This window comes from Erinaceus europaeus, chromosome 4, assembly GCF_950295315.1.
Source record: "Erinaceus europaeus chromosome 4, mEriEur2.1, whole genome shotgun sequence".
Lineage (NCBI taxonomy): Eukaryota > Metazoa > Chordata > Mammalia > Eulipotyphla > Erinaceidae > Erinaceus > Erinaceus europaeus.
This window is the reverse complement of record NC_080165.1, coordinates 148,239,906-148,252,028: the sequence shown is the minus strand read 5'-3', so window position 1 is coordinate 148,252,028 and position 12,123 is coordinate 148,239,906. Positions and strand designations below refer to the sequence as shown.

Below are 12,123 nucleotides of genomic sequence, written 5' to 3'. Positions count from 1 at the left end.
GGCGCACAGGACAGGACACGTGTTACAATGTGCAAGGATCTGGGTGCAACCCCCTGGTCCATACCTGCAGGGGGAAGGTTTCACAAGCCATGAGGTAGTGCTGTTGTTGTTGTCTCTCTTGCTCTCTCCCTCTTTATCACCCACCCCTTCTAGATTTATCTCTCTATATGTCCAGTTAAGAAATAAATAAAATGTTTTTAAAAAAAGAATTTTCAGTGCTGCCAGCAACGTCAGTATCCTATTACATAATTACAGATGCTGCAGGGCACTGTGAGACTGTTGTCCTGTTGTGTGCATAACCCACCCAGGCTCCCGATAGCTCCCTCCACACCTCCACAGCACTGGAGGGAGTTGCAGTGCATGGCGCAGCAAGCAACCCCCAGCTGAACTATCTCGTCAGCCTTATTACTTATCATTATCTGAATATTTTCTCCTAAAGAGTTAGATCACTTTGTGCTTAGCTTTCCTGGCTGCCTCTAAGCAATCTATTCTTAAAAAAAAAAAAAAGTTTAATAGTGATTTAATATTGACATACAAAATTACATGTCAACAAGGGTATAATTCCACAATGTTCCCACCCCCCGACTTAGGAATCGCCAATCCCTCCATTGCAGGCTGCCGCAGTTCCCCCTAATGTTGCAGACACGGGTTAACTGTCGTCTCTACAACTGTCTGTCTACATTTGTACATAATTGCCTCCTTTTCCTTCCAGGTCTTGTCCTCTCTTCCCCTCCAAGCCACACATAACCCTATTACTACATCCAAATCTCCCTCCCTTTTTCCTCCTCTGTCTGTGGGTGCTGATGGAGCTGGAGTTCAGAGCCATCTTATCCTCTTCCTCCTATCACTTCTCCCCCACTGGGAGTATGGATCAAAATTCCTTATGGGGTGCAATAGATAGGAATTCCGGCTTCTGTAATGGCTTCTCTGTTGGACATGGGTGTTGGCAGGTGAATCCATACTCCCCGGCTTGTCTCTGTCTTTCCCTAGTGAGGCAGGGCTCTGGGGAGGGGAGGTTCCAAGACACATGGGTGAGGTCCTCTGCCCCGGGAAGTCAGAATGGAATCTTGATAACATCTGCAACTTGGTGTCTGAAAGGTGACAGGATATAAAGTGAGACAAAATAGTTAATGAACAAAAACCAAAAAGCAGGAACAAAGCACACGATAGATAAGCAGTGTATTGTTCTGGGAAGTCCTTGGCAATGACTTTGACAGCAGAAATGCAGAGTGGAGCTATGTTCCTATCTGTGTCATCCCTGTTATTCCATTTTGGTCCCTACTTCTCTGCTTCACAGTGCTCCTAAGACTTTTGAAGACTGTCCATGTTGACTAATTCAGGCTCCCTCAATGATCTGATGGTCTCCTTTTAAAATAACAGTGGCTGGAAGAAAGTGAATAAGACAACCTATAGTCAAAGGACATTGAGTACAACACAGTATAGGTTATTCAAAATATTCTGTCTTTTTACCTAGCTGTCTTTAGTTCACATAACAACTTCCTCTATTCTTTTTCTAAGTTTCCGCATATAACTTCTACACTTTCATACTCAACATATAGACATTTGCCCACTAAGTTACTTTTTATCTCCTCAGTGACTTCAAATACTTTTTATTCCTAGTTTTTAACTTGTAAAGATTTCACCACCTATGAAGCGACTCCCCTGCAGGTGGGGAGCCGGGGGCTCGAACCGGGATCCTTATGCCGGTCCTTGTGCTTTGCGCCACCTGCGCTTAACCTGCTGTGCTACCACCTGACTCCCAATCTAAGAAGTTTTAATTTGGTTAAGAATTGCTTTCTTTTCTATGTGAACCATACACAGGAGAAAGTGTTAATGGCTAGATTCATAGAGTAATGTTTTCTTCTTTTAAATCATTCAATCTAATAAATAGTGTTTATTAATTATTATATCTAATAAACTGTGTTCATTAGAAAGTGCTACTTTTAGGCATGATTAGATAACTCACCTGGGAGGAAGTATACTTGACTCTGCACATGGCCTATGTTCAAGCCCCCCAGTATACCAAATGGGATCACTGTGGTACTGATGAAATCTGTGGTGTAATGGAGTCTTTCTCAATTTTTATCTGAAAAAGTCAGTTTGATGCTCTAGTGATAACAAAAAGTGCTACTTTAGATATTAGGAAAAAAAAACCCCGATATCATTCTACTGTGTGAATGTTCGCTGCCATTGTTGATATTATATTGCCTCTCTCTTGGGAACCCAAATACCAGCCTCAGACTGTGCTCAGAAAAATCTCTGGTGGGTCAGTGAAATAGTTCCCTTGAATAGGGTGTTGCTTTGTCACGTGCTTGATGCAGGCTAGAGCCTGGCCCCCACTCAACTGAAGGAAGCTGCTGTTGTTTCTGTTTCACTGCTTCTCCTTTATCCCTATCTAAATAATAATAAATGAAAAAAAATAGCTGACAAAATGGATAGAACTTTCTAGTTTATAGAATTTGTATAGCTAAAGCAATACAAAATGCAGTTGCTAATATCTACAACTGAAGCAAATTCTACAAACTAGGAAATTGAGGGCCAACGCATAGTGAAAAATAAATAAGACTGTATGTATCTTATCTTTCTGCTTGTTTTTACCTCCGAGTAAACTCATGTTGGGATGTTAAGCTGTCACCCTCCATGAAAGATTCTTACGATTTAAAGTGTCAGTTGAAGAATGTGTAAGTTCTGAAAATGATTTAGTATGTAAAGGACTGTGTTCCTCTGTTACAGTTTCAGATTCACTAAATTAAAAACTCAACCCGATTACTTTTACATAAAGTATTTAAAATTTTGCAGGTGAGCTCTAATTTTGACTTTATTTTGTATTTAGGCGTCATGTTATACAAAGCATTAAGAGGAAATATTGAGGAGTCTGGCACCCACAAAGACACTTGCAGGGAGAGTCTTCTTAATCTGCCTTAAGGGGTCCTTGTATAGTCTCAGTGGCATGGGAATATTGGGGTCTCAGATTGGGGGTGCCCCAAAGCTAGCTTCTTCTCTCCCCCTAAGAAGGGACCCAGTGTGTTTATAGGGACCCAGTGTGTTTCTTCCCAGCACCCGCCCCTCCCCCTCCCCTGGGATAAGAGAAACTTAATCTCTGAGGGGTCTTAATAGCTCAATCCCTGTCCTATTGGGGTCCTCCTGGGGTGTTTGAACCCCAAGGGGGTGGATTTGGGACCCCTTTGATGGGATGGTCTTTCTGGGAAGCGCAGTCTTGGTGCATCAATGGACTTTAGGGGTTACTTTTTTTTTTTATTTTGGTGGGGGGAGCCTGGCTCTAGGGGAGGCTTTGGGAGGTGGGGGGCTGGAGGGCTGGCCTGTTTCTTAATGACTCTGCTCCAGGGATGTTTTGGGGATTCAGTCTAACTCGACACACTTTGTGGGGGCCGCGGGGCCTGGCCGCTTTAGCATTTCCTTTGGAGGGGGTCTTAATATACCCCCTTAGTGAAATGAGAAGAAAATTTTGAACAACCCACCCAGGCAAGAGAGTATGTGTGGGGAGGTTCCTTCCCCCCCACTCAGTTTGACTTGGGGGGTGGTTAGGGGACTTTGGGGGGGTGTTCAGGGAGCTAGAAGAGGTTGGGGGTGGTGGGTTTCCCCAAATCTGCAAGATGCTTGGAAACTGGGGAGTGTCTGTCTGGGGTTGCTAGAGCCATGAAGCAGGTGGGGGGAGGTAGCATGGGGGCGCAGGCACCCCAGTATCACAGAAGGGGAGGGATGTGGGAGTGTGTGCTCTGGGGCCCTCACCCCCCCACACACACACCCCCAAAAGAGGAAATATTGTTGAAAAAAAAGTAAAAGTGTTCTAGCTATTTTCATTATCTTACTGATAAGGATAGTCAGTGGGTCTATGCACAATCTCACTATGCTTTATTCCAATAAGAAATTTGTCATGGACTTAAATATTTCTTTGGTTTTCTTTTTCTAATACAAACATTTGGTTATCTAACTTGAAAACCAATAATATACTACAAGAGCTAAGGGAATTGTCAATGCTATGAACTTCCTCTTTCTGTGCTTTACTGCTTTCATTGGTTTGCTAGTCTTTTGGCAAGTTTTAATGTTTCACGGGAGAATAAAGGTCTGCCTATGTATCTACCATCTTTTAACTCTAAATTTATATTTGTTATTTTTGAGGATTCATTATGACTTTATTTATGTTTTGTTGCTGTTAGCCAGCAACTTTAAAGGTTTTCTTACCATTTTTATCAGTGAAATAATGGCATTGGTGCACTTTTAGTAGAGAGGTAATACCACATGTTGATCCAGTACAAGTAGGAATGAAAGCACATTTAAGATGTAAAAAGATTGCACGTCCATTTTTAAAATAGTTGTGACATGATATGATAGTGCAACCACTGTAATGAACGTCCGTGTTATAGCTTTAATATTGTATTTCGAATTAGTGGAAGAATGAGAGACGGAAAGAAAGTACTCATCACAGATGAATAGATACCAACTTCTTTCAGATTTATGTTTTACTAGTTTGCCTCTTTTTTCACTCTAGAAATAAAATTCTACTAAAGCCTTACTGAGAATTTTTCTTTTAATGATAAAAACTATTCAGTTTTATTGCTCCCCAAATCTTGAGTCTGTGTACATAAATGATTAATTTCCTGTTGTCCTGAGACAGGCTAAAAATTCTGTAGTGTCCAGATTGTGTCTCAGAGGAAATAGATTCATTCTTATTTGTAGTATGCTTATCTGTAAGAAATTCCTCTCATCTCCCCAACCTATATATTTGTGTATCCTTGGGGACTAATGTGATGTCTGCCTTATAGTAAACCAAACTGGGGAAGAGAAAGCTCAAGTTTTACATTGTAAGTTGATGTCTGCTATCTTGCTATATTGAAATTGAATGATAAAGATAGACACTTGGAATTCTCGTATGATACAGAGCATCGTGTGCATTTTGGGATGTTAAAACATATTTGGTATAGTGTTTAATTATTTTAGTAAGAGATAAATGATTTACAGTTCAGTGATGAACTATGGGTATAATTTCTCATCTTCCAGTGGTAAGTATCTACAAAAAGTTATTTGTTTAATGCAGATGCTCTGTACTCGGAAATATGAGGAGTTACTGTGAGAAACGTGACGTAGATTTTGATATTTTTCTTCAGCTCACTGTCACTAATAACATCACTGTATTAAGAGTGTCATTAAAATGTAAATAAGGTGAGAGTAGCTTAGCTATAATCAACTCCATCTAAATATCACAAAATCACTTGGAAACTAAGAATATTTTTCTGATAAACTTTTATTTTTACCAGAAATCAAAAATCTCAACATATGACAAAATGTGGGCCTTTATGAGTAGCCGGAGGCAGTCAGTGCTGGTCAAAAGTAACGAAGAAGGAATCCAGCGAGCCCTCACCTCGGACTACGCCTTCCTGATGGAGTCAACAACCATCGAATTCGTTACTCAGCGGAACTGTAACCTGACACAGATTGGCGGCCTTATAGACTCCAAAGGTTATGGTGTTGGCACCCCCATGGGTAGGTTTTATGTCAGCTTCTTGCTCTCTGTTCATTCATCTTAGTTGCCGTGAGAGAAAAAGAAATGGCTTGTCTGCACGCCGTTAGGTATTTTGTATTTGACAAATGTATCTTGCTGCCTTTTGTTATTGCATGAAACCAGGGGAGTTCGGACATCTGCTCCTCAGTACAATTTTATCAGCTCCCTGTGAAAGTTCTCTGTGAAACACTCTCATCCACAACCAAGGTCGTCTTATATCATCATGTGCCAGGACCCCAAGATTTTCTTCAGCCCTCCCGCTCACTCTTGCCCTGTCCCTGTAAACCACCAGATCATTCAGTATTTTTCCTTGTCTTTTTAGCTTATCTCACTTAACATAATGTCTTCAAGTTTCATCCAAGGTGTCACAGAGGAGATCAGAACTTTTGAGGACTGGGCCGGGCAGTAGCACAGTGAGTTAAGCACACATGGCTGCAAAGCGCTAGGACAAGCATAAGGATCATGTTCAAGCCCCTGGTTCCCCACCTGCAGGGGGTGGGGGGGTGTCGCTTCACAAGCAGTGAAGCAGGTCTGCAGGTGTCTATCTTTCTCTCCCCCTTTCTGTCTTCCCCTCCTTTCTCCATTTCTCTCTGCCCTATCCAGCAACAATAACAACAACAACAACAACAAGAACAATGATAAACAACAAGGGGAAAAATTGCCTCCAGGAGCAGTGGATTCATAGTGCAGACACCAAGCCCCCAGCAATAACCCTGGAGGCAAAAAAAAAAAAAGAACTTTTGAGGAGTGAGGTAGTGGTTCATTACAGTTTTCCTTTCAGTAGTGCCTTACAGTTTTATTTGTAAAAGCTAGGTTGAATCTCTCTGTGTACTGAACAGTATTAGATTTTAGCGTATCCTCACTCCACTGATTCACACTATTGCATGAAAGCAGATTTTTTTTTGTCACCTTGTTTTTGTTATAAGCATGCCTAGTAATAACCACACAGCGGACTCCCAATTACTAGTTACTAAATAATCCATTCTATATCTATAAATTCAATGAAGTGGTAACATTTTTTAAATTACTTTATTGGGGGATTACTGGTGTACAGTCAACAGTAATATACTTTTGTATGTGTATAACATTTCCGCATAACAGTACAACCCCAACTAGGTCCTCCTCTGCCAACATGCTTTGGGATCTGAACCCCCCACCCCACACACAAATCTTTTTTTTTAATTTATTTTTTATTTAAGAAAGGATAAAGTAACAAATCATAGGGTAGGAGGGGTACAACTCCACACAATTCCCACCACCCAATCTCCATATCCCATTCCCTTCCCTGATAGCTTTCCCATTCTCTATCCCTCTGGGAACATGGACCCAGGGTCATTGAGGGTTACAGAAGGTGGAAGGTCTGGCTTCTGTAATTGCTTCCCCGCTGAACATGGGCGTTGACTGGTCGGTCCATACTCCCAGTCTGCCTCTTTCTTTCCCTAGTTGGGTGGGTCTCTGGGGAAGCAGAGCTCCAGGGCACATTGGTGGGGTCTTCAATCAAGGGAAGCCTGGCCGGCATCCTGATGGCATCTGGAACCTGGTGGCTGAAAAGAGAGTTAACATACAAAGCCAAACATATTGGAGCAATCATGGACCCAAAGCTTGGAATAGTGGAGAGGAAGTGTTAGGGGGATACTCACTGCAAACTCTAGTGTACTTCTGCTTTCAGGTATATATTTTGCACTAGTTTATGGTTACGTGTGAACATATGCTCTCTCTCACAGAAACTGGTGTATATCTAGGTTTTGGGACTTTGTTAGAAAGTGAAGCACCTAGGATGGAATTAGAGAATACTATGAAAGGAAAGGTCTCACCCGAGTGATGAAGCTGAAGGGTTGTCATTCCACACCTGAAGTCTCTGGACACAGTCTGAGCTGAAGCATGTTGAGGTGGCAATTGTTGCGTTGATTAGGTTGCGATCGGCAGATGCAATATTATTTGACATGGATTGGGAGAGGCATGCGGGAAAGTGGGCCCTATCTTTTATTTGGTGCAATATACCAACTCCAGGCCAAGTTCTGCTTAGAGAGTTTACCTTTTGATCTTGTTTTTCACCTTTTGCCTATAAGTGAGATCATACCATATTCATCCTTTTGTTTCTTACTTCTTGTTGACTTATCTGACTTAACATGGTATCCTCGAACTCCATATAAGATGGGGTAAAGGAGGTGAATTCACCATGAACCTGGGACTCTGGAGCCTCAGGAATAAAAGTCTCTTCATAAGCATTATGCCATCTACCCCTGTTCACATTTCTCAGTTTTTCACATAACAATGCAACACACCTCTGCCATCATGTTCCAGGACATGAACCCTACCCTTAGCCCTGACCTCCCACCTCAGAGATCTGTACTTTGGTGTAATACACTAGACCTGGTCCAGGTTCTGTTTTTTTGTAATAGGATTCATTTCATTGAAGGTGCCTTTAAAATTTATATGGAAAAGAGTTCTACCAATAATTTTCCTCAAAGTATTTGATGACTTCTGGTCTAACATTCAAGGGGGGGTTGAACTCCCCTACTACTACTGCATTGCTGTTAATATATTGCCGTAGCTCTTTCAGTAAATATTTGATGTATTTAGATGGCCTCTCCTTGGGTGTTTAGATGATAATACTTGTTAACTTCTCTTGATTTACTGATCCTCTGAGCATTAAATAATATTCATCCCTATCTTTTTAAACTTTGTTGATTTTAAGGTCTATCATGTCAGAATGAGAATAGCTATTCCTGCTCTTTTTTGTGGTCCATTGGATTGTATGGTAGTTTTCCATATTTTGACTTTGAGTCTGAGTTTGTCTTGTTGACTTATTTGTTGCTGACAACATATGGTTGGGTTGTGTTTTCTGATCCATCTTCCTACTCTGTGTCTTTTAATGGGTGAATTCAGGCCATTGACATTTATTGATATTATAGAATGAAGATATTTTAATGTCATTCTAAAATTTTACAGTGTTCTGATATGTGGCATGTTTATGATGATGTGATTGTTTATAAGAGACCTTTCAGAACTTCCTGCTCAGCAGGCTTGGTGACAGATGATTCCTTCAACTGTTGCTTGTCTGAGAAGGTTTTTATGCCTCCATCTAGTCTGAATGACAGTCTAGTAGGATACAGTAGTCGTGGTTGGAAATCTTTCTCACTGAGCACTTGATAGATATCTTGCCATTCTCTTCTGGCCTGTAGTGTTTGTGTGGAGAAATCTCCTGATAATCTTATGGGTTTTCTGCTGTAGGTGACTCTTTGTCTTTCTCTTGCAACATTCAAGATCTTTTCTTTATCCTTATTCCTTTCCATTCTAAATATTATATGTTTTGGTGTCTTTAAGTCTGGGTTAATTCTGTTTGGGACCCTCTTAGCTTCCTGAACCATTTTGCCTTTTATGTTGTCTACAGTAGGGGATTTCTCAGCTATTGTGCCCTGTAGAATGTTTTTTCCCCTCCCTCTCTTTCTTCCTCTGGCAAGCCAATAATGCATATATTACTTCTTTTGAAGTTATCCCATATGTCTCTGTTGTTGTTTTCAGTATCTCTTAATCTCTTTTTGAGATATCTTCGTTCTTAGTTTCTCTAATTCATCCTCAATCTTGATAATTCTGTTTTCTACCTCACTTATTCTATTCTATCCCCCCCCCCCCGTTGTTTTCTGTAGTTCAGCTGTTTTATTACCCTGTTGCAATGCTGTTTTAGCTTATTCAGCTAGTTGTGCTCTTAGCTCAGCTATCAGCTTTCAGCTCTCTAATCACCTAGAGATAGTGTTTTCTTTCGGAGTCTCGCTTGCTGTTTCCCCATTTCTGATATTACTTTCAAACTCTTTCCTCACTCTTTAACTAATACCTCAATTAGTGTTTGGATCTTGTCCTCATGTCCTCATTCTTATGTGCTTTTACCTTTGGCGGGGGGGGGGGGGTATCTGAGCTTTCCTCCAATGCTTCTTCTTAGTTTAACCATGAAGTCCTTCTCTCAGTACTTTCAATCCACTAATTACATTTTTTATTTATTATTGGATAGGGACAGTGAAAAATCAAGAGGGGAGGAGGAGGTAGACACCTGCAGGTCTGCTTCACCACTCATGAAACTTCCTCCCTGCAGGTGGGGACCAGGAGCTTGAACTTGGGTCCTTACACACTTTAATGTGTACACTTAACCATTGAGTTTTTGAATCGTGTATAACATACTGTTTTATTTTAATTATTTATTATTATTAGTAGTATTATGGCCACCAGGACTATCACTGGGGCTTGGAGTCAGCACTATGAACCCACTATTCCTGCTGGTATTTCCCTCTTTCTTTCTTTCTTTCTTTCTTTCTTTCTTTCTTTCTTTTTTTCTTTCTTCTCTCTCTGTTTCCTCTTTCTTCTTTCTCTCTTCTTTCTTTATTCTAGTCTTCTTTCTCTCTCTCTTTTCTCTTATATTTTATTTGATAAACCAGAGAGAAATTGAGAGGCGAGAGAGGAAGATAGACTCCTTCATCTTGTTTCACCTCAAGTGAATGTTGCCCTTAAAGGCAGAGAGCAGAGGCTCAAACCCAGGTCATTGTGAGTGAATGGTAACCAGTGTCAACTCAACCAGACTCCCTATAATATACTGTTTTGACTGATTTTTAAGAAGCATTCTTTGACAGTGAAAACCAGTCCTAGTACATTAATTAGTACAGTATATTATACATGGTTCAAAAAGCCACAGAATATTTCAGATGTCATAACTTTTAACAGGAAAAGAAACATCTAAGTCAGTTTAACAAAAACCATTTTGTTATAATTTAACAGTCCATAGAGCAATTTTTAGACCTTTCCAACTCTGACACCATTTGCTAAAAAATATTAACTCTATAAATAAAATGTGATCTATAAACCATATTTTCATGTAACTTTAAAAAATATCTATTGTTTTTTAAAATTTTATTGAGAGACAGAGGTAGATAGACACAGAGAGACAGAGACCGGCAGGCCAGAGCACTGCTCAACTCAGATTTATGGTGGTGCTGGGAATTAAACCTGGGAGCTCAGAACCACAGGCATGAGAGACTTATATAACCTTTATACTAATTCCTCAGCCCTATGTAACTTATTTACTTATAAATTATATTTTTATTTATTTATTATTGGATAGGGACGGTAAAAAATCAAGAAGGGAGGAGGAGGTGGACACCTCAGGCCTGCTTCACCACTCATGAAACTTCCCCCCTGCAGGTGGGGGCCAGGGGCTTGAACCTGGGTACTTACACACTGTAATGTGTACAGTTAACCAGACATGCTACCTCCCCATCCCCCTGTAACTTTTTTAGTTAATGAAAATGCTCTACACAAACTTGAAATTGCTATCTCCCAAGCTTTAAGCTTATCTTATAGATAAGATTAAAGAGCAAAATAAATTAAACTATCGCCTGAGGGTGTAGTTCTTTCTCCCGTTATCTACTCAGTTCTTGGCTAATTACATCAATTCTTGCCCTTTTGAAGAAAGCTGAGATATTTTACAAATACAGTCATTGATGTTGGCAAGGTCACTTGCATGAAAAACTTCCCCGGAAATCAAATTGGCTTTATTTCTAAGTAAATTCATTCCTTTGATGAGTTTAGATTTTTCTAATATAATAGTGGTAAAATATTAGAGTTTCCATGAACATTATTTAAAATTCTGACAATAATATACATTTCTGACTTTTGTAAGTAACCCTTTGGAATGTTAACATAAAATTATTGGTTTGAATTAATTAAATATTATTCAAAAGATTTGAGTAGTACTTTTATATGGTGAAATCATAGACCAGGAAAACCATTTCATCACATTTTCTTTCACTACCATGTAATCTAAAATTTGAATTTATTAGTGTGTATTATTATTACTCAAAAACATATTCTATATATGTATATATATGGAATTTTCAGTGACATAAATTTGCACATGAAGTAGGTTTAACGTGATGAATATTCATATCCCTTACTGCAGGTATTGGCAGTATACTTTTTTGTTTATCTTTGTTTTGATGCTCTTAACTGTCATGAGTTGCATTTTATTCACTCATAAAGACAAATAGTTTTGAGACCAACTATACTTCACTTCCTAACTATTTCTCATAAAAGGATTACAAACTGTAACTTATGATTTGGTACCTTCTATCTCGGCTAGAAATATGCCTCCTGAATTATTATTATTAATTTTTTAAATTTTTATTATCTTTATTTATTTGTTGGGTAGAGACAGCCAGAAATCAAGAAGGGCAGGGGAGATAGAGAGGGAGACAGACAGAGACACCTGCAGCCCTGCTTCACCACTCGTGCAGTTTTCAGCATGCAGGTGGGGGCCGGGGGCTTGAACCCAGGTCCTTGTGCACTATAGCATGTGCACTTAACCAGGTGTGCCACCACCCGGCCCCTCCTCCTGAATTATTTATATTGACTTAGTTGTGAATAAACACAATAACATTCAACCCTAGAGCTCAAATATGATGTTGACTTCTCATAAACTTTCAATCCAAATCACAATTTGCATTTTCAACTAGTTCTTAACATCAGCTTTATTCAGCATATTATCCCTGCTCGGACACAGTGAAGAGTACTTACAACCTAATACTTAGTTTACAGTTTTGTTTAGGGGTCAGGCT

General features: G+C 39.8%; 1 protein-coding gene across 5 annotated transcripts in view; it reads left to right on the top strand.

Annotated features, from left to right (window-relative positions):
- GRIK2 (glutamate ionotropic receptor kainate type subunit 2) overlaps positions 1-12,123 on the top strand; it is a 653,698-nt gene that overhangs the window by 618,205 nt on the left and 23,370 nt on the right. For all 5 annotated transcript variants that reach the window (XM_007523908.3, XM_007523909.2, XM_060190711.1 and 2 more), the window contains exon 14: positions 5,277-5,502. In XM_007523908.3, the coding sequence (XP_007523970.1) occupies positions 5,277-5,502 (226 nt within the window). The remainder of the gene's footprint in view (positions 1-5,276; positions 5,503-12,123) is intronic.